Genomic DNA, 22,794 nt, shown 5'->3' on the forward strand with positions numbered 1-22,794 from the left:
TAATCTCAGCTGTTGGTTTGATGTTTTGCTAAAGGGCTCATTAAACGGTTTATGGAAACAGTTAATCATCCACTTACCACACAGAGGTTTTCCTACAGCAACACAAAGCTGTTCTCTACCTATATGTCATTACTGCCGTTACTCATGTTAAATGAGATTTCCCAACTTCACACAACACCATAAACATCGCAGTGGTTTCTATGGGAGCTAGTGTCTGTTTACCGGCACACACCTACTGTAGCCCTTTGATGTTTCTGGGTTTGTGTACACGTGCTCTACCCTCATGATCCTCTCCCATTATCTCATCACGTGCAAACAAAAGGCAGATTGTTTTTTGAGTCGCGCTTTTTTCATGGCAGAGATCCAATAAAGTGTTGGAAACATTCCTCAGGGCTGTTTGGTCCACATTATAATGATAGCATTGCACAGATGCCGGAGATTAGTCGGCTGCACCTCCAGGATTTGAATCTCTCATTCCACCACATGCCACCAGAGCTCTATTGAATTGAGATCTGCTGACTGTAGAGAACAGTGAACTCACTGTCATGTTCAAGAAACCAATTTAAGATGATTTAAACTTTGTGACATGGCGTGACTGGAAGCAGTCATCAGAAGATGTCTGGATATTTTCTCTGTTTTTGGACAATTCTCTGTAAGATACGGAGCCCCGCAAGGGACATGGGAGAAAAATAAAATTAAGACGGACTTTTGAGAGATCTCGCAAAACAAACTCGGGATCTCGCAAAAGTTTTAGCCGCATTCTTCGGAGGCCGCCAGCTCGAAGCCGACCGGGAGGTCGAGGCACGATGTGCCGGGAGAGCGGTGTTCCATGGCTGTAGTAGGTCTCGACCTCCCGTTAGCTTCGAGATGGTGGGTGTCAGATCTCCAACAACATCAGAGCACTTTTGCAAATATGTGATGTCTTGCAAACCGAGCAGATATTTGACGTTTACACAACTACATTCACGCCTCAAAATATCTTAAAAGTTTATTTTGTGACCCAGAAAGAGTAATATTACAAGTAGCTGCCGCCATTGTTGGGATTCAACTTTTGCAAGATCCCGAGTTGGTTTTCTTGATCTCGCAAAAGTTCATCGTAATTTTTTTTCTCCCATGTCCCTTGCGGGGATTCGTAGTAAGACTTGTAAATACTTGCGTGGGGAAATCCCAGATCAGCAGTTCCTAAAATAATCAGACCAGTCCGTCTGGCATAAACAACTACACCACTTTCAATGTCACTTAAATCCTATTTCTTTCCATTCTGATGCTCAGTTTGAAGAATCTTGAACTGAGCAGCTGTATGACTGCACCTAATAAAATGGCTCGTGTCCCTGCCTGTTGCTTAGTTCCCCCAGCACCACCATCAATGGGTTTTGACTGAAATGTTTTTGCTACAGCTGACTGGTTTATCACTTGTTTCAGCCTTTCATGAGTCCATCAGAATGAATTATAAGAACTTTGAAGGTACAGTAGGAGGAATTGGTTCAAAGCTCATGTATGATTTTTTTTACAGGCAAACATTTACAGCTAAATGTTGCTGCTGACACTGTATGTCCTAAAACGATCATGAAAATTTAAAAATGAGCAAAACAGACACGTAATATAAATTCAACGTTTATAAATCTGAAATTCTTGTATTTGTGATGCTGAACTTTAAAGTGCAAAAATTATGATACAGCTGATGAGGCATTGTTAGTAAGGGGTGATCAAACAATCAGTTTTTATAACAATCTTTATAAAAAATTTACAAAAAGAAAAAAAGAAAGGAAAAAAAATCAATATTATAGATCTGTATTTATAAACTGAATAACCTGAATAAATGACGTGAAAACTAGACCTGAACTTGAGAAGAACAAATAACACAAAAACATCCACGACCAACAGTCAGGAGTTTAGGTGAACTTCTTGATGAAGCGCAGTTTCAGGTAAGTTATGATGAGGAAGCAGATCGTCATGATAAACAAGGCCAAGTGGTTCTGCCACATTCCCCAGAGGGAGTATTCGACGCCCTGCTCCTCCAGAATCTTCTCCCCAGAGTAACAGCTGGAAACAGAGCACAAAAGTTCCTCAAAAACAAAATAAATGCTGAGATATGTGAGATATGCTGAGATACCAAAAGCTGCAGTTGCTCTGATATCACTAGAGGTGAGTCATTCCCCAGAGACTCCCAACTTTACAGAAGAAATTTGCTCATGGTACACCAGAACTGCAGTTCCTCTAATGACCACTTGAGACTGGCTTTATAAACGAGTCAGTCCCCACAGACTGATGTAAAAATGTCCAACTTCATTGCAGAAATAAACATGTTTACAGCCTGATACAAAAGCTGTTTTTGCCTAGTATCTATTTAAACAACATCTCTAAGGGACTTGAATTGTGTTAAGGCTTAATTTTAGATGAATCTGTTGTGTTAATAACTTTAATCCCTTTTTAATCCCATTCTCTAAATTTATATTTTGAATTTTGATTGCAGCACAAATTTGTTTTTTAAACATTTTGCATTATTTTGGTAGTTATGGGCTTTGTGCTCACAGATGAGCCTGTTTCTATCTCATTTAGGAATCCCCAGTGAACCTCATCACTTCATGTTAACTTGCATGTGTCTCAGTGCTGCTTACTATTGTTGGTTGAGAGTGGTATTCATTTTCTCACAGAATGTCAGCCCGGTGAACTCATTAGCCTGCAGAGCCTGGAGAGATTCACAGACAAATCAACAAACATCACTCAACAAGAGTTTCATCTGAAGAAAAAGTTCTTTTAAACCCAGAGTACCAACCCTGCTCACAGTATGCATGTGTAAAATGTAAAAACTACTGAAGAACTGCTTTTTTTAAAACAAAATGTTCTTCCAGGTAAGGTGATGCTAGCATTATTGCACAGGAGTGAAAATCTACAGCAAGTTAAAAGGTTTTCTAAATCTTTGCAAATGCCTTCATATACTAGCATGGTTTTTTTCTAAAAGCTGATCTTACCTTATAACTGATAATCAGCACATCAATCAATCAAACTTTATCTATATAGTGCCCTTTCAGCTGGAGACACAAATCCTCTTTGGGGTTGTTTTAGGAAAGGTAGAGCCAAATGCAATACAAACTAAAAGCAATGATGCATTTTGAAAGTAATATACAAAATGTCAAAGAGAAAAAAAATAGCTTGTAAGCACCACAGGAGAAGAACCAACAGGGAAAAAAATAAATAAGCAGTAAAACTTTATGTAAATAAAGACGGCCAGATAAAAGATCCTAAAAAGAGAGAAACATTATAAAATAGAATAAAAAGTATGATTAGTTAATAAAACAATGTTGCAATGTTGTGTATCATGGTGTAGCCCAACTGAGCTCAAATATGGTGTAAGTAACTAAAGTAAGTTTAACAGTTTAGTCGGTTACAGGCCTAACTTAAGGGAAGGGAAGATTTCTAAGTGATTATAAAATTGCTGCAGATATAATAAAACTGTTAAAAATAGATGTAATTGCCAGTGTTTGTACTTACACTGAAGCCATATCTGGGTATACTTAAGTACTTTAACCACGCGAGCCAGCTGGGGATGGAGGGGATGTTCACTAGCAGTCCTGCAAAGATCTGGAGAAAAGGAAACATAGCAGATGAGGCGAGTGGCGAGGCTTTGTGTGGTAACTTCAGGTTTAGCCTTGAGTTTTCATTTCTTTCTGCCTGTATGCATAGAAGATCCCACATCTACAGAGGTTTTTCGCTTCCCTGATGAGTACCAATTTCAAAACCATGGTATTGATCTCTCAGCCTTTTACAGATCAAACAGAGCACATAGGCCTTGAACTTGTTGACCTTTCATAAAATTTGTTGAAATATTGATTTGTGTTTTTATAGCTGTTCTTTTCTTGCTCCCAGACTTTTACCTTTGCCAGAAATAAAACTAAGTCAGTCTTACATGTCACAGGAATACATTCCTTTATGAAATTCTGTCTAACTTCAATAACATTAGCATTACCTGTCTGACCATCATGAAGATTAAAGGTGTTAGTTATAACTTCTCTCAAGCTGATATTTAACTTCTCACTGTCAGTTTTTTCTAAGCAAGTTCCTCATAAATTGATGTAAATTCATATTTTTATAATCAAATAACTGAACATTATGAGATTTGCTTTAATTCAGTTTGCTGTAAACGTGTGTCAGAATCTCAGCCTGATGTTAAGGTGGAACCAGAAAAGGGAAAATATACCCTGGTGCATGCTTGCAAGCACAGTCCCATCATGGTTTTGTGAGTGTTTGCAGGATTTTGATGGAGATTACCATTACCTGTGTTATAAACACAGTTTGCATTCTGCACTTTTTGATGGACTTATTGACTAAGCCATTATTATTTAATACGTGATTCATTTATTATGTCTTCAACTGATTAGTAAAGCCTTGAGCTGACCACTTTTATGCTTTCCTCTTTACTTTTGGAGTCTTATGGAGTTGTGTGTATTCATTTTGTATTTGATTTTATGTTACATTTGTAATTTTGTAATAGTGTGCCTTCTTTGCCCGCTCTTCCTTGCCTGCTGTAAAAAGAGTTGGGGTTTTTTGTTTTGTTTTTTTATTTAAAGGGACTTTCGGGTCAAATAAAGCTTAAATAAAAAATAAACAAGTATGTTGCTAGTCAGCCTGTGAAGCCGAAGGACACTTGTGACTCACATGAAACAATAAACAAACCTATCGGGTCATGAATCAAGTCAAAAGTAGGGTCACTTTTCCATAACCTTCTGTACAATCAGACAGAGTCGTCGCCCCCTGCTGTCCATTAGAAAAAAATGCAGGTCTAGGAGACCTTCACATTGGCTTATCTTTTCAGAGCCAGAAGCTGCAGCCATCTTCATATGTGGAGGCTCTGGGTGTGTATGCACTAATGTTTGGACAGGTGTATGCTGATGTGTGTGCATCACCATCATGAAGACGCAGGAGATCGTCATAAAGATGTTAGCGATGGCCACCACTGTCTGGTCAGCTGAGATGGCGAAAGCCATGGAGGCGGCGGTGTAGGAACACAGAGCGACGGTGAGCATGAAGAAGAAGACAGCCCCAGCTGTCGACTTCAGACCTGTACATACACAGACGAAATCACAAATCAGAGTGCCAGGGTTATAAATAGTAACAAAGATGCACAAACGGCACATGATACAAATCCTAACAAACCTCTGATGTGTAAAACAACCTTGTCTTTATATGTTTTTTTGCCTTGATTTCTGTGATATAAAAATCTCAGAGTCTAACAGTTTTTCCTTCACATATGCAAAGGATAAACAGATCAAGATCAACATTCATAACACAGACCATTAGAAACACTGACACATCGGTTTACCAATCACATCTGCTCTACTCTGCATACAATTAAAGAGTAAACACCAGGATAGCACAGCTTGTCTTCCACCTACCAACCATGAAGTATGCCACACAGGTGAAGACGATAGCGGGAATGGTCCTCAGCGTGATGATGTCAGACAGGATCTTACACAGGAAGTAGACCGATACCCTGTAGTAACCGCTGATATACTCATGACTGCAGAGAGAGAGGAGGACATACAGGAAACGTTGTGTTAAAAACGGCATCTGTGAAAACATAATGATAAATAGAGGTGAGTGCCATTGCTGCAGACCTTTAGCTAATAAAGTTGTCAGAAGCATTTAATCTGAATTAGCAAGAAAGAAAATCAGCATAAAAATGTAAAATGTCAAAAAAACAAAATGATTGGAAATGCATAAACTTTCCATTTTTAAAATGCTTCTTAATAATCCTACTGATCCTTATTAATTGAAAAAAAAACATTAAATATAATGTGTTTTTAATAAGTAGATGATAGTTGTCATTATGATATAAAAGGGCACTGCAAGAATGTGTGTATTACGATTTCTCTTTTTTTTTGGCTAAACCTAAAATATTACATTTTGTGAAAGAAGAAGGCAATGAGAGGAGAACATATTGATCTGACTAAAAAAGAAAGTAAAGATGTGCATTTCCTGCAAAGAATACCGACTCGGGTCCCTGGATGATAAGCAAGTCCCAACAATTTCACTTCATGAACACATCTTTAAAGAAAGCAAAGATGCAAACTCCTCAACATGAATGAATGAGTGAATTTTACCCTCATATAATGAAAACCTTTCACCCCAAAGTGAATTAAAAAAGTTCCTTGAGTGTGAGACCCACATGAAGATTTTCCTCTCTGCGATGAAGAGTTCAGCAGCCGACAGGGAGGCGAAACACTGATTCACGACGACGAAGAACAGCGCACCAGTCCTGGACACACAACCACACCATCAATAATCTCACATCCCAGGTTCATCTTTATCATTTGTCTTTCAAATGTGACAAAGACAAATGTACTACAGTAAATACCTGTTCTGAATCCCACTCGAATCATTCTGGACATTGAAGAAAAGGGCTCCGACAACCAGAGCGAGGAAGATTGTCACTGCTACCTAAACAGATTTTTTTTAAAAAAGAGACTTATAACCACTTATCACAGTTATCAATGCAAGTTCATTATTCCTTGAGTTTGAGGCAGGGAGGTAGTGTGTTTCCCAAACCCCTTAAAATGATCTGATGATGCAGTTTCAGTTATTGACACCAGGTGCTGCTCCTGCTAAACTCCCACTGACTGATGACACGTGCACACAGGAAGAGATGAGCGGTGATGCAGTGACCACAGAAAAGCCCAGAGTAAATTCAACAGCAGGCAAAATAACAGTGAAGAGAAAAAAAGAAAACTTTCAGATAAATATGTAGTCATGTAAAAGACTAAGTGCCCCCTTACTGCTTCCGTAGGACTAAGAGGACAAACATCACCCACAAGCTGCTAATCAAATGCACTTGATTAGAAGTCTTGTTAGATATGTTGTCTGTTCTGGAGACGTCAGATATGCATTAACACAATGCCACAGTATTCACAACAGTGTCAGTCCCAGACTGTGCAGTGATGTGGTAGAGGGGTGATGAATTGATGTCTCTGCATTATTCTAGGTGATTTGACACTATAAAAGTAAAAGTGAATTGAAAAAGACAACTGAGGGCTGCTTTTTCTTTTCACAGCCACAGGACTGACAGCCATACCAAAGTACTGTAGTGTCAAATGTGTGGCCATCTATCCTATAGCTAAATCTTGCCTTGCCCTGGAAGCGTCTAATGTTTGGACTTTTTGAATTGTTTATTTTATACTCAAGTATAAAGACTTTCTCTTGTAGTGATAATATGTATTTTACCATTTGTTCTTAATATCATGGTTATCTGGGATTGATCTTGAGTTTTTTATATCTAATTTCAGGTTTCAGTTATCAGCCTTCCCCTGTGTTCCCCGTGTTTTGTCATATTTCCATCTGTTGGTTTTACTTAATTTTTTTGTCATAGTCATTCGTCTCACATGCCTTGTGCTCAGTTTTTCATCCTGTCTTGTTTGTCTTGTTCAGTTGTGTTCCCTGGCATCCCTCAGTTAATGTTTGTATTTGTTCATGTTGTACTGGTTGTCCTCCCTTGTGTTACTTTGTGTTACCTTATAAGTAAATAAATACCTGCAAAATCCAATGAACTGAATAAATTCCCTCTTAGACAGTAAAGATACACATTCTCCAAACTGGACAGTTCTTGTTTTAAATAAGTGAATAAATAAAGTGAACTTTACACAGACTTACCTGGGCGATGGAGGTCTGTGGGTTGAGTATGAGGCTGCGAAATGTCCTCTTGAGAACCCATCTGAACTGCGTGAAGAAGCCAGTGGTGTTGGTGATGGTTCTGAAGGGAGTAGTAGTGACCACCTTCTTTCCCTGGACGATCCTCTCTGAGACAGACAGAAGGTGGCAACGGTTTGAATTAATTTACATTTAAACAAATGCTCATGTCTGTATGAACTAATGTGTTTTGTTCACATTTAAAGTCATTAACATGTCCTGTGAAGACAGGACAGCAAAGTTTCAAAGTAAAACCAAAATAAAGACAACATCAATTTGAGACAATGTAGTCATTCGTTATCTCTTTGTGGTTCATTTACATTGGGATTCAATTATTTGGAGAATTTTTGACCAATTTGTACTCACTATACCTCTTTTTTGTAGCCATCTAGCTTTGTTTATCGTCACCCAACATATTTTTGTAACAGTTTCAGATACAAACATTAAAAATCAATAAATACTGAAGCCTTCTTTTGGTACCCACCCAGCTCTGCTTTGGTCTCTTTGAAGTGTTGACAGTTTCTGTACTCCTCCACCAGTTTCTCCCCAATCCCTCTTCGGGACTTCGACATTGATTCTGAATCCAGCTCTTGATCTGGATCTGGACAAAGAGAGATCTTGTCAGGTCTACAAAAAATAGGGTTTTATATTATTACTTCTAATCATATAATCACTGGCATATGTCACAGAATCAGGATAAATCGCTTTACAATTACAATTAGAACTAAATATTTTAACCCAAACAAATTCAAACTAATGTCAAATCAAGTCTAAATAATGTCATGTGTCCTACAGTGCCTGAATGCAGCATGTGTTACAGGTTCACTTGAGGGAATTTTGATTTTGCACATCTTTCTGCAGCACTTTCACACCTGGTTGACCAGTGAATCTAAAAATGTATGTAGGACAGAAGAGGGCACCTTCATCCTGCTAGCAGCTTGTCCATAATTTGAGTTCATAACCTTTTAAAATCAATGTACTTTTAGTTATAGTAAACATTTCTGTAAGTATTTTGAGTCATTAGTAATACCTTTTTGGAGAACAAAAAAGGGAATAAAGTCAACCACTTTCACCAAACCACTGTATGCTGGACAGCTGGTTAAAACGTATGTTTTGGTTTCCACATGAAAGAAGTGTAAATTTCTCAGTGCTCAAAAAGTTTCAGGAATATTTGTCTTCTATGGATGTTGTTGTTTCTCTTCTGTAACCTAATCATCATGACTATGATGCAGCTGATATCGTGAGTTAAACGCAGTCTGCTGAACAAAAGTTATTGTTCAGACTTTAATGATTTTATGTTTGAACCAACTAAAGTTTCACAGGATGAATTCTCAAAAAACTAACAGCGGAAAGCCCTACGAATATTATAGAGGGCAAAGTTATAGCTCCCACTGTGAGCTGATAGTGGCCGAGTTGGACACTGGACACAGTGATACAGAAATGTGTCCATTTGGTCTTTTAACATAAAATGATGGTGCAGCAACTGGGTATCAGCGTTAGTGTAGAACAGCTGTTTACTGATACTGGATGGTGTTTGATGAGATGAAAAGGGAAGACTTGACACAACTTCTAAAAGCTTCTTTCTCTGAATTTTTTCCCCCCAATTTGTCCACACTCAACTGCAAAAACTGCATGTGATGGTTGTTATTATTGTGTGAATGCCTGTTTCTTTTTATTCTTTATACTTTATTCTAGTTGCTCCGTGGTTCTTCGCCATGAAACTACTTCCACAGTTTTTGTGCAATTTTCATTGTTCAAATTTTAAACTATTCTGCTGTTTCTGCTAATGCCGGCTTCGGTGCTCATAACGTCTATACTTTTTGAGATATTAAGGTTTTTATGCCATTTTAGGCCCATTTTGCTGAATGGGACCACATTATTAGTGTGGTCACTGATTTTGCTTGCCGGGGTAGCTGTGTTTTAGCTCAGTGAGATGAGCAGCCGTTCTCAGAGCAGCAGGCCCGGGTTCAAATCCCGCTTATGGCAACATTTTTTTCGATTAATGGTTAAACATTTTTAATTTTTTTCAACACAAATTTCAACTTCTTCACCACTTTTCAGCAGAATTTTGAGTTGTTTCAGCCCTTTTCAGCCACGTTTCCGGTTTCTTTGGCTGTTTTCAGCAGAAATTCTGCTGATTCGCAGCTTTTCAGCAGAAAAAGCTTTTTCACCTCTTTTCATCACAAATTACAGCCTCTTCTGCTCATTTAAGCAGATTATTCAGTTTCTCCATATCGTCTCAGTATACTGAGAACTGGTTTGGCTCAGCAAGATGATTAACTGCCTTGCGACAAGGCGGCCTGGGTTCAAGCCCAGCTTGTAGCAACATTTCCTTTCAGGTGATAGTTTAACTTTTTCACATCTTTTCAGTACAAATTTCAGCTTCTTCACCCCTTTTTAGCACAATTTTTGTCTTTCACCTCTTTTCAGCACAAATTCCAGATTTTTTAGCTGTTTTCAGCACAATTTTTAGCTTCTTCAGCTCTTTTCAGAAGATTGTTCTCCTTCTTCTGCTGTTTTCCGATTCCACTACAAGGCATTCACACAGCATTTTTGCAGGAAATGCAAATGTTTCTAGTTATTATTATTATTATTATTATTATTATTATTATTATTAAGAGATTTTCCAAACAAGGTCAGGTTATAACCACGATGACTTACACCTCAGAGGATCTTTTTTCCCCACTGCTGTCTTTTTGTCCAGAACAAACTTACACACCTTCTGTTTTCCCACTGTTGAGGGCGACGGCGGTCGAGTCTCCGTTGATGACATCCAGGAAGAAGTCAGCAGGGTTGTTGTGGGGCTCACAGATGTATCCTAGGAAACAGTTTTAAAACATAGTCACAAACATTGCCTTTCTGTCGTGTTGCATCTTGTTGGGTTAAAGTTAATCAGGCGTGCTTACCAATGTCAGAGAAGTACTCCAGTGCACTCCGTGCTGGGCCGTGATAAACCTGACATGTTTTACAACAGAGAGAAGAAGAATTAACATGTCAGTCACAGTTTCCTCCACAGGTAGCTTGAAGTTAGCTCAGTGAAAATGTTTAAGTCTTTCAATAAGCAGTATTTAAAGGGGACCTGATGACCGTTGACTAGCAGGGTGAGGCTGTCGAAGAGGCGGTAGATGGTGTATCGAGGCTGGTGGATGGAGAGGATTATGGTACGACCATTGTTTGCCAACCTGGAATAACAGTAAAAAACTGTTATTTAGGTTAAACTTATTCAATGGATTTTTTTTTTCATTTATTATAGTTATTCATTTAGTGATACTACTATTACTACTACATATGATGCAGAGGGCTGCAGCTTGTGGCTTTCACCCTACATTGACAATTTGCTAACTGAAGTTACCTTTGGCCTGCCTTTCTTTCCATGTTAGGTCAGCCTTTGGTCCTCTCACTCATGTTTTTGGTTAGGGTTACCCTAACCTTTCACTGTACTTTTGGTTTTATCTAGAGCATTTTCAGTTTTGGTACTGTTGTTTTTTACACTTAGGATGGCAACCTGGCAACCTAATTGAAAACCTAATGCAATTAAGCTCATTCAACAAGTTAAGGTTTGAAGATTTTTAACATTTTTAAGCATTTCAGGCAAAATCTTCAAATTTTCAGTTTTCATTTTTGCTAGGAAATGCTTTTTCTAGTTGCTTCTGCTCTGCTCCTAGAATAAACAGTAATCAGCGCTAGCTAACAGTCTCCAGAAAAACACAGACTCCATGTTTCACCCAGCGAATGTTGTCTAATTGAACCAGAATTCAGCTATGCAATGATTACATCAGTCCTTCTTGCTTCTTACTTAATCCCTAATAAAACATTTTACATTGGAAAATACAGTTATAGATAACATCGCCCAGTTCATCCAAACTCCTGATGCAGATCTGGAAAAATGGCCATTTTTAAAAATCAGTATCCTGCAAAATCATCACTATTTACAGTAGTGATGTTTGTGAGCTAGCTTGCCCAGTTACTTCATAGATTTAAGGACATAACTTCAGACTCAGTGTTAACGTTCAAGGTGTGGCCGCATGATATAGATGGGCATCTTCATGGCATCAGCACTAAAAATATGTGCGTTTTCACCTCTTGAGCAGCAGCAGCACAGAGTTGGCCGTGCTGGCGTCGAGGCCTGTGGTGGGTTCATCCAGGAAGAGGACAGGCGGGTCAATAATCAGCTCCATCCCAATGTTTGTCCTCTTCCTCTCGCCACCAGAAATCCCACGAATCAGCTGAGTGCCCACCTGCACAAACACACTACAATCAGACTTTTTCAATCTGTCTTCCAGTTCTTCTCATGCGTCTTTGTTTTGTTTTTTTTCTCATTTCTTTGCGCTATTTAATCTTTTGGATACTTTCATCCTTCCTATATTTTAGAGTCATTTTTTATGTATTCTATTATTCTTTTGTACCACTTCTTGACTAAATGTTTTATTTTTTTTATTGAAGTTTCTTTCTTCTCACCTTGGAGTCGGCCACTCGGCCCAGTCCAAGCTCCTTGATCAGTCTGTCAACTTTCTGCTTCTTCTCTTTATGGCTGATGCTTGATGGGAGACGCAGGGCTGCAGAGAAGGTGAAGTTTTCTCTGACCGTCAGAGTCCCCATCACCACATCATCCTGCAGACAGGAAGCTACTGTTTAGAAAAAAAATCTAACACATTAAAAGTGACCAAACATTTACTGCTGCCAGATGCATTTTTGTTTCAAGGACATCTTTTTAACTCAGTTTAATTTCCACAGATGTGACTTATGACCTCAGTATTTCTAAAACAATTAACTTTATGCAACTCAAACAGACTTGGCCTAAGAAGCCAGTTTTATTGTTGCAGGAAATCTCTTCCTGCCCTGTCCAGGAACTCTGCTAAATCCTGTCGAACTTCCTGCCTGCTTCACCCACCTGAACCACATAGCCAGACAGACACTTAAAGTTTGGGGGCTGAGGGGCTCCGTCAATCAGGACCTCTCCTGACAGACCTGCAGGGTCCTTTCTAGCTGCCAGAACATCAAGAAACCTAAAACAAAAAGGCAACATTCAATCACAAATTGAGTCCCAGTCAGGAGGCTTTATGCAGACATCAGCTCACACCATCTATAAGGATGGTTGCTTTCCTGTTACACACCATCTGAATTAGCAAAGGCAAGAATAGGCAGTCTTTGCTAATCAGCTGGCACAAATATAGACGGGAAGTTTGAACGGAAAAATAGCAAAACGTTCTTGTTTTATTTCCTGTAATGTCTTTTCCATGTGGCAGGAAAATTGTTTATATATTCAAACTGTACTAGATAGAAGAAGACCTTATCTTTCTGTGTACAGCAAAGACACAAACATTTAGGTTTCCAGCAGTTAATGTGTACAATACTTCCTCTACACTGATGCATCGACCACCAGTTGTTCATCTCTTAACAAACAAAGACGTTTTCTTCAGATTTTTGCTAAACATGGATGGAAAACATTCAATCCTGATTTCTCCCTGTACAAACACATTTGCAGCACTCACGATGACTTCCCGCTTCCTGTCGCTCCCATAATGGCGTTGAGACCTGGCTTCATGATCCCACTGAGGGAGAGAGCGACAAAAATATTATCAGCGGTGAATCTGTAATGTTTTAATAATTCATTTCATAAACAGCAGCCGGGAAACGTTTGGACACATTCAAGGGTTTCAGCTTCTTAAATTTTAAAATTTCCAGTTTTTTTCTTTATTCTGTTTATGTTTCGCTACTTTTTAAATTTGAACTCTTGGTTGAATGAAGTCACTGTGGTAACTGTGAAATTAATCAGCAATAAAAATAATAAGCTTCACTTGCATGAAGCATACAGCTCTTGAAAATTTACATTCCTAAAGTTTAATGGATCACTAATAAAGATTTAATGTTGATCTTATTTTTTACTGTGTAGGAATAATAAAATCTTCTTCTGAATTGGGGCAACCAAAAAATCCTGAAAGCAAAAACTCTGTGCTCCTCAGTGATATCAGGGTCATTATAGTCATCCCAGGCTGTATGCCACAGCTAAATCCCAGGGAAATAAGAGGAAAAAGAACACAGCAAACAGCAAAAACAAAACAATAAAAAAAGAACCCAATCGCCCAATAAAATATTTACTTTCCGTAGACCTCCATCCCACTCACTCACCCTCTCTTCTCTCTACCAACCTTCATCTTCGCAGTGCTGCTTAGCCTAGGATTACAGTAATGACCCCAATATCACTTTAAGGCTCAGAGTCGCTGTTTTCGGAAAGCACTGGAATTCCTTCAATGAAACAAACAGTTCAAAAGGTTTGCAAAACACCTGTCTGACCCCAGTGACAGGTTAGGCTCTAAAAAGTAACTTCCAGGGTTACTTTTCCGTGGAAGTTTTCACAGGGTTTTTTTTTCTGAAATGATGAAGCAGTTTGAGTTCTGCTTTTCTCTAGAGTGACTTTTGTGATACTACAGAAGTCATGCTGCTGTATTTCTGAGGAACTGAAATGGCTTTTTCCAGCAAAGTTACAACTTTAGTGGCCGTTTGGTTGAGGATGTTTCGTAACACTGTGATTCTTATTCTGCATTTTCCCTGACATGTACAGGGATGAAGACTTCCTCTTTTTTTTTTTAAACTGCCACTAAGCAAATCTCAAGCTGTAACTATGACACAGCAGTTTTATATGTATCTGTCTTATAGTCGCCTTTCTCTCCTTCATGCCTTTCAGGCTAATGCAGGTTTATTTTTTTTGCTCTTGCTGGTATCGCTATAGTATAGTGAAGGGGATTGAAATTTACCACATGCATCTGAAACCCAAAACCACATGGGCACACTGTCAAGTGTCTGCCAGGGCATTAGTCAGCAATTTACTGTTTTGGAAAAGTAAAATTCATTTTTAGTCACTCAGTCATTTAAGTGAGTCTGAGAAACACAGGGAGGTGACTTCCTCCTGCTCAGAATCTGTCCTGTCATTCATTCAGCAGAAAACATGACTCTGCAGCGTTGTTTAGATTCCTGCAAATGAGAAACTTGCCACTCTTAATTCCAATTTTTTGATCAAATCCATTTTTTTTGTCTGCTTGTTCACACTAGAAATAAAATGTGACAGCAAACACGCTATAGTGTGAGCCCTCAAAGTGGCCCACGCCCCAGGTCGGATTTGAAAATATTGGATTTGTGCTGTTCACACTGTCATACCATGATCGGATATGGGTCGCATAGGATCAAAAAAATAAATCCGATTTGATACGCTTTCGCCTGCAGTGTGAACGTAGCATTAGTAACTCAAAACACATAAGAACATTAAAACAAAAACAAAAAATGTAATGCAATGTAAAGGGAAAAATTAAATACAGTATATTTGTCCTTCACATGTAATCTGCATTCTTGTGTCTATTTGTTTAACTTACAAAAAGTCTCACTGCTTTTTAGCATTAGTATCCTGTCCCATGCAAACATACTTTCTGCCTCACTCACGGCCCAATGGGTGTCTTTTCAAAATTGTGAAAGACCTCGCTCACAGCATCTCATGCTACACCAGAGTAATTTGATCAATTTTTATTGATCAAAAAAAAATTCTTGCTTTTTTTTCTTTCACTATCTACTTTGCAAATGACTTATTTTTTTACACACTAGGTGTAGGGTAAAAAAAACATTCTAGTAATGAAAAGAAAACTGAGGGCGTACTGTTGAAACTCCACTTCTTTATCACATACTGACGTATGTCTGAGATTAAATGGACAGATAGAGTAAGTTCACTGCTCTACCGAGCTGCTCTAATGGATACAGTGAATGGATGGATTAGCTTGAAGAAGAAGGTGACTTGTTAGCTAATCAATCCAATGACACGTCGCCTACTGGTGATGGCCAGAGGGGCCGATGGCGTGATATGGCAGCCTTGCTTCTGTCAGTCTGCCCCAGGGCAGCTGTGGCTACAACTGTAGCTGCCTCACCAGTGTGTGAATGTGAGAGCGGATGAATAGTGGAATTGTAAAAGCGCTTTGAGGGTCTCGAAAAGCGCTTTATAAATGTTATAAATATTATTATCTCTCATCCAAGTGACTCCACTACAAAAGGTGGATGAAATCCTGCTTTGTTAACTTTACCTTCTTTCTATATCTTCCTCTCGTCCTTTGTTTATTAGGTTTTCCTTTCCACATCTTATCACAATTCAGAATCCCTTGCGTGTATTCTCCGCGTGACAATGGCGTTGCTGATAATTTAGCTTCCATTACACCCAGACAGGTCAGTTTCTGGCCTGATTATAAATGCACAATCATAAATGATGGTAAAGTCAGTTTTAATGCGCTCCAGTATGAGCTGTCACAGCAGGATACAGCCCTTATTCTCATGCAAACAGGTTAAACGAAAGCACAGACCTTCAACTTTGTCAATGATTACACATGTCCAATAAAATCCCACAGGTACAAGTCATTAAAATCTGCACACACGCACACAAACACACCTGCTACACTTTGACCCATTAAAGCTTTCATAACTTACACATTGATCTTTTTTATAACAGAGTATAATCCATGGCTTGATACGTGTTGGTATAGTAGATTTAACTCTACCATTACCCTACATTTACCCTGACCCTACAAAGATAAAAAACCAACTATTTGTAAAAAAAAAAAAAAATGTGAATAGCAATTATGGTCTTTCCAGGTTGCACTTTTCACAGTTTCACTATAAGCAAATCGCAATTTGCAAACAAGGTGACATCTTTGTCGATCGTCAACATGAGACTGTGGCATGGTTAGCGACCGAAGCTAACAAACATTTCAATGTTGAATAACTTTTGGCGGCCAGGATTTTCACAGTGTCTAGTTATGACTAAAAAATGGTTTCAAAATGAAAGTTGAACAGACACTGAGAAAATATCAGCAACGTTGATTCAACTTTCATTTATTTTTGGAGTTCTTCTACATTTATGTTTGTTAGAATACAAATCATGATGTGGTTTTCTGTCAGAACCCTGCACCTATTTGTGATAGATTTCACCTAGTGACTGACAGGAACCACTCACCAATTGGTCAGAGAATAAACATTTTTTTCTAGTGACCAAAGGTTACCAGGGGAATAGGCAACTGGTCTCTAGGTTTTGTGAATAGGGCCTTACACCGCTGAAGTTCAGTTGTTCTCAAAAACTCAAAGACTCAGACCTCAGAAGATTAATGAAACTATTATTTGACTATTATAATTATTATTATTACATTATTTGGCATTTATTAGCTTTAACTCCAACATCATCTGCACGGCTCATCTGGCATTGTTTTAAGGACCTGAAGAAGCTTAACTGTCAACAACCTGGAGAACTTTCTTACTAATCATTGCTTCAGTGCTAAAGTAACTGTCAGTTTAAATTTATTAATCCTGGCTGTTATAAAGTGTTAATACTTAGCATCTTTGATTCAGTAACCTTTACACCCTCAACGTTCTTGCCAAGTAAAGTTTCAAACAAACTGAGGCAGTACAGCATCCTGTACCCGTGCCTGTTTGTTGGTTTAAGCCCAGAGTCATTGTCTTCTCACAGGCTTTTGTATGTACAGTATGTGTATGTGTTTCACAGAGGCAAACTTAGGAACCTGAGTCTCCCGACAAAGCAAACTTCCTTCCTTTGCCTCCCAACATGTGGGAGTGTTTGAACCAAGCAAACCTTGATCGTGTCACGTTTGCATCCCAGGTGGGCTCCTGGCAGTACGTAGACAAATAAACACACAGTAGCTGCACATGCAGACTGTGCATTACCAGTTTACCACAGTATGGGCTCATGCTTACAGTCACCTGAGGGCTAAAGCATGCATTGTAGCATCACAGGAATTTCTTGTAAGACAAAGTAAATCCAAGCCAGCTTATTGCAGTTTGGTTGGTAAACTTTAAGAGGCAAAGTGCATCACTACAGAAACAGTGAGGTGACAAGATATGACTTAAAAGGCTGTTAGTCAAGTTGTAAATCCACAGTTTTTCCTTGAAGCTGTTTCATTATCACAAGTCCTGACAAAACCTGAGCATTTCCACCCTCTACACATATATACCACGTGACTGCGTGGTATATCCTTGGGTAAAGGGCGTGCTCATTTTGCCGATTTTTATTCATGCTGCATGTTACTCTGCTGATTGTTAGAGCGTGTGATGTAAGACAAGGTTACATGTGCTCTAACAATAATGCATTACCCAAGCTGATCTTATCTCATCTTTAAATTACCTGACTGCATGTTTCTTTTAGTAGAGACGTGGTCCAACATGGGCCTGCAAAATCGTCTAACTGAACCCAATGGATTGGTTTGCAAAGTGTGAAAACTGCAGTGAACTTAGAAATTAATTAAAGTACATTGTTAATTTTTTTATGATGGCTGAATAACTACACAGGATTGGAAAGTTACGAAATTTGTTGTCTCACAATTTTGAAAAAAGGAAGGTAAGCGGCATCTTTCACTTGGGCTTCTTTGTTCAGCTTTTTAAAAAAAAAAAAAACATTGCCTGCACCGAAACTAAAATTCTGCGAACATTAATGATGTGTCCTCATCACCTGCTCAGTGTCTTTTATGAACATCCACTGGACGTCCCTCTGAATCTTTCTAAAAAAAGAAGTCTGTATTCTAGGAATTTTTGTTTGTTTGCCTTTACCGTGATGAAACAATAGCCTTTCACTGATGTTGTAACATCATAGCCCACTGAGCATCACACAAGGACAATTCATAACCAAGTTATACCATTAACCAGAATTTGGGAAAAACACACCTGTGAGTGTTCAAAGGTCCTCAGTAAAAAAGATGAATATTTTTTTAAGATGAATGTGTGAACAACGTCCCTTTTATTAAAACATTCCTCAGCCACACAACTTTCAAAATTAAGCTTAAAGTTCTGAAAACCAATAGATAATTAGCCATTTGTGGGATATACATGGAAAAATCTAAATCCCAGACTTCATTTGCCTTTGTTACATTTAGGGATGGGTATCTGTTAGGTATTTTAGCACCATGGGAGCATTTACTGGATATTGTTTTATAGTGACATTATGCAGGAAAACTCTGTCATTCAATAAGGCCCCTTTGTTTTAGTTATTTTTCTCTTTGACCCAAGAATTGATGTGTGAGAATCACAGGCTGGTACAAGGTTGAAATACCACAGAGATCACTCCCTCAGCTACATTAGTTTCTTAATCTTTTAGGAGACGCCTGTTGAAGGCCAAATGGTTTGTTTCAGATTTCACTAATGAAAGAACTCTTCGTTTTGTGCCTTGAAAATATGTCGCTGAGATAATCACAATTGTATCTGAACTGATAAACTACACAAAGGATGCTTCTTCACCCAAGGGCAGGAAGACGCTGCCTTATCTTGGTCTGTACTGGTTTAAACTGATAATCTGCTGTCTCATGAATTTTACCCTCTATATAAACTGTTGTACTTGTGAATAAAGTTGAGTCACTTTGGGAAGACAATCTAAAGCAGTCTCTGTTTTCTTGTTCTCCCAAGCTGCTCCCGAGCTCGTACTAACACGCTGAATGGCATGCTTGAATGTTGCTTGAGAATATATTTGACTGTGTTACAGACTAAGGGACATTCTCTGCTGATAGACGTCCACGCCTCGAAGGAAGTCGATCCACGGATTAGGCCCTGGAAACCGTTTCCTTCAGTATCGTTTAGGTTTTATCTGATACCAGTGCCAAACCGGTACTTTTGCAACCGTGCCGGTGCTCGAACCGGTGCTTAAACAATGGATAACACAAACTTTGTCCAAAAACCTCTCATGTTTAGCTGTTTTCCAATTTTTCTTTGGTCATTTTAGCCTTCTTGGCCAGGGTGAAGGGAGTATCTGCCATCAAACAAGAAGACAGCCGCATGTAATGTATCCACGATGGTGTTTGCTAGTTCACCTTACATGCATTAATGTAATAACGTGGTTAGCCTACTCAACGTAAATTACACACGAACAACATTAAGCTACTCACGCAGAGAAGAACGGCTGCTGCTGCCATCATCATCCTCATCATTTCTGCTACACTGGCAGGGCTAGGGGCCAGGACTCTGCTCTTCGGGTTCTTGGGGGATGTTGCTAACTCCAGGTCCGATAACAGGCACCACACCCGCAGTAGGTACGGTGCATTTCTCGGCTTTAAAAATACCCCGCTATGTGTCGCCGGGTGTTTCATCAGATTCGAGGTGTTACCTTCTTTGCACAGTATCAGCTTAAAGCACTTGTTGCAGGCTGCTGAGTTTGCATATTTTGCTGTGAAGTACAGCCAAACTTTTGACCGCTTAATCTAATGTTGTACTTTTAGGCTGCATGAAGATGAGATATTGCAGCTAAGCTTTGCCCTCATTTTTTAGAAGTGTGTTTAAAATGACAAGTAGCCTGTTGTTTGTTAGCTTAAAAATAAAACGTCTGTTGTCCTCGAAGTTTAAATGCACCAGTCTACTCACTTGAGGTCGATGAGGATGTCTTTGGTTGTGGCCTTCTTTCGGCAAAAACATCCACCTCCCTGTTTCACCTTGTAGTGAATATTGTGGAAACTGACTGTTGCGCCGTGCAACTGTTGTCTTGAACGGGACCCTTTAGGGGCTCCGTTTATCCCCATTTCGATCGTATCTTCGTTGTCTGACATCCTTCAGTTGTCTCCACCTGTATGCCCAACACTGAAGAACATTTTTGCTGTAAATACCATTTCTTAATAAAAATCTAATCTTTTACATCTCTTGAGGCAACGGTTTTGTTTTTACATAACAAATATCACCATATCTTGTCATTTTTTAAAACCAAATTTGAAGCAATTTGGTTTGTTACAAATCCTTATTTTTTGGATTTCCATATAAAATGCCTATTCTACATCAACATTAACAATAGTAGATTTTAAAAAATCATATTACAATCCTGTTGCTGCACTTTTGTGTGACTTTATGATATTACGTTCATTGCTGCTAAAGTTGAACTTGAAATGAAAGCTGCAGACAGGTCATTTACTCTCGTCTCCTCAGTGCTGCTGTCTCAGAATGTATTCTGTTAAATTTTGGGAATCTACAACAAAGCAAAGCCATATGAACAATGTCTATGCTTTAATGTCTATGTAGTTAAAATCAAGTATGTATTTCAACTATTACTATATGTTAGAGCTAAAACAAAGACCAGATGTTTAGATAACTGAAGAAATTTAAAACACATGCAGCAACACAGTTCACTTACTCTTAAACCCAGCACCAAGTTCGGATATTTCTTTAAGTGAGTCAGACCCACTGAAAAAGAAAAAACACTGTATACGGCTTTTAATTGTGTTTGCCCAAATCTCTTTCCTAAACACTGTTTGACTTTTAAGCCAACATCAATAAGTCCCGAGAACAACTATCTACAATTATCTAGAACTGTAAATGAATGAAGCGGGTGGTTTCCTGTCATTTTCCCAATTAATGTTTGGAATATTTCTGGAATCTGGAATGTCAACTTTTCTAAAACCATTTACATTTTTACATTATTGTTACTGGATTCGGTTTTTTAAGAATCATTACCCAAGCTTACAAGTTCACAAGATGTGTAAACTGAAGCTTGGTTTGTTGAAAATACCGTAAAGGTCAAAAGTTCATATGTAAATTGCTTGTGGCATCCGGCCTCTGCAGTAGACGCTTCCTGCAGTGCTGATTATCGGGCATCTCTAGTCTAATCTGATATACTCAGAAGCAACACCGTTTAATCTTAATGTCTGCTTCATACCACGTTAATAAAAACATGTTCTAGACTCTTCCATCTCAGCGAGAGCTGATTTTAGATTTTAAAAATAGAGAAAAAGATACACGTGGCAACCAAAACTCAAAACAAAGACACTATCTCTCACCTGCTTTAGTCGGAAAGCGCCAATGAAAACAGCTACGGACAGATATCAGACAGCAGGCTTACCAGGAAACTGCAGTGACTCAGACTGCAGAGCTAAACGCGTGCTTAGCAGAGCTAGAGAGGTTTGTTTAGTACATGTGCTCAGCCCGGTTTTATGTCTGAAAGGCGTGATAAGAGAAGTAGGGAGGAGGGCACTACTGTCTCTCTCTCTCTGTCCTACAATGGTGAGGTCCTGTTATTGCTTTATTGTGACATATGAGTTCCTGGGTAAGCAGCACTGCTGTTAAAATTTGCACTTGAGACTTTTGTTTACATCATTTTTCACTTGACAAGGGCAGGGCTTTGAACTTTATTGGTGACCCTGAGGGGCGGGTGTGTGTTTGTTTCAAAGGTCATTTACCTGCACTTTCATTATAAAACTTGTGACTTGAAGAGATTTTCTGAAAAAAAGACAATTTAAATAATATAAAATAACTTTATTTAACCCAAATGTAATACATTTGTGTTACAGCAGCCGAAATATCAAACAGAAGCTATAAAAAAATTAAATCATAGCCTAAAGTGTCTCAATGATCTAGAGAATGACATAACAAAGTAGGTCAATAGGGTGAAAATTATATAAAGTAAAGAAATAAAAAATACACCTTAAAAAGCAGCAAACCAAGCAAAATTCCAAATGCCATGCTATGTAAAAAAAAAAAAATATACATAGAAATAAATAAAATGCCTATTGAATGTCTATTGCTGAGTCACTTTAATGTCATTTAAAGTGATTCAGCATCGATGAGTTTAGAATTTGGAAATCACCGTTATGTCACCACAGCTGTGAGCACTTTAGGGTGACAGAAAAAACAGGAAGCGGGAGAAAACCTACCAAAACCTCAGGGGGAATAAGATGTACAGGGTGGGCCATTTATATGGATACACCGTAATAACATAACAAAGAATAAAGTTACGTTGAAACCAAGCACACCATTGTTTTTCTTGTGACATTACCAATAAGTTTGATGTGTCACATGGCCCTCTTCCTATTGAAAAAACAAAAGTTGTATCCAAGATGGCCGACTTCTAAATGGCCACCATGGTCACCACCCATCTTGGGGAGTTTGCCCCCTCACATATACTAATGTGCCACAAACAGGACTTTAATATCACCAACCATTCCCATGTTATTACGGTGTATCCATATAAATGGCCCTCCATTTATGAAAAATAAGTTTCACCCTTTTCAGAAATGTTAATTTAAAAAAAAAAGACAGTTGGAGAATACCACAAACATAAGCCACTTTCCATTCCGGTACTTTCTTTTAGTACCTGGTAAAACTGTCAGG

At 38.6% G+C, this 22,794-nt stretch overlaps 1 protein-coding gene across 1 annotated transcript; it reads right to left on the reverse strand.

The window, feature by feature from the left end:
- Window positions 1-1,601: 1,601 nt before the first annotated feature.
- Window positions 1,602-21,611, reverse strand: LOC146579256 (broad substrate specificity ATP-binding cassette transporter ABCG2-like). The gene is made up of 18 exons (XM_085262822.1): window positions 21,465-21,611; window positions 20,065-20,277; window positions 13,173-13,232; window positions 12,572-12,686; window positions 12,139-12,291; window positions 11,761-11,918; window positions 10,760-10,862; window positions 10,587-10,635; window positions 10,400-10,498; window positions 8,165-8,281; window positions 7,645-7,790; window positions 6,356-6,438; window positions 6,167-6,256; window positions 5,394-5,518; window positions 4,905-5,059; window positions 3,493-3,582; window positions 2,619-2,689; window positions 1,602-2,043 (listed from the first exon to the last, which is right to left on the reverse strand). The coding sequence occupies exons 2-18, from the start codon at window positions 20,244-20,246 to the stop codon at window positions 1,893-1,895; spliced, it is 1,947 nt and encodes a 648-aa protein (XP_085118948.1). The 5' UTR covers window positions 20,247-20,277; window positions 21,465-21,611; the 3' UTR covers window positions 1,602-1,892.
- Between the last annotated feature and the right edge of the window lie 1,183 nt (window positions 21,612-22,794).

The sequence above is a fragment of the Mchenga conophoros genome, linkage group LG3 (assembly GCF_057382185.1).
Source record: "Mchenga conophoros isolate Kocher_MC1m ecotype Shallow Benthic linkage group LG3, M_conophoros_male_GT1.1, whole genome shotgun sequence".
NCBI lineage: Eukaryota > Metazoa > Chordata > Actinopteri > Cichliformes > Cichlidae > Mchenga > Mchenga conophoros.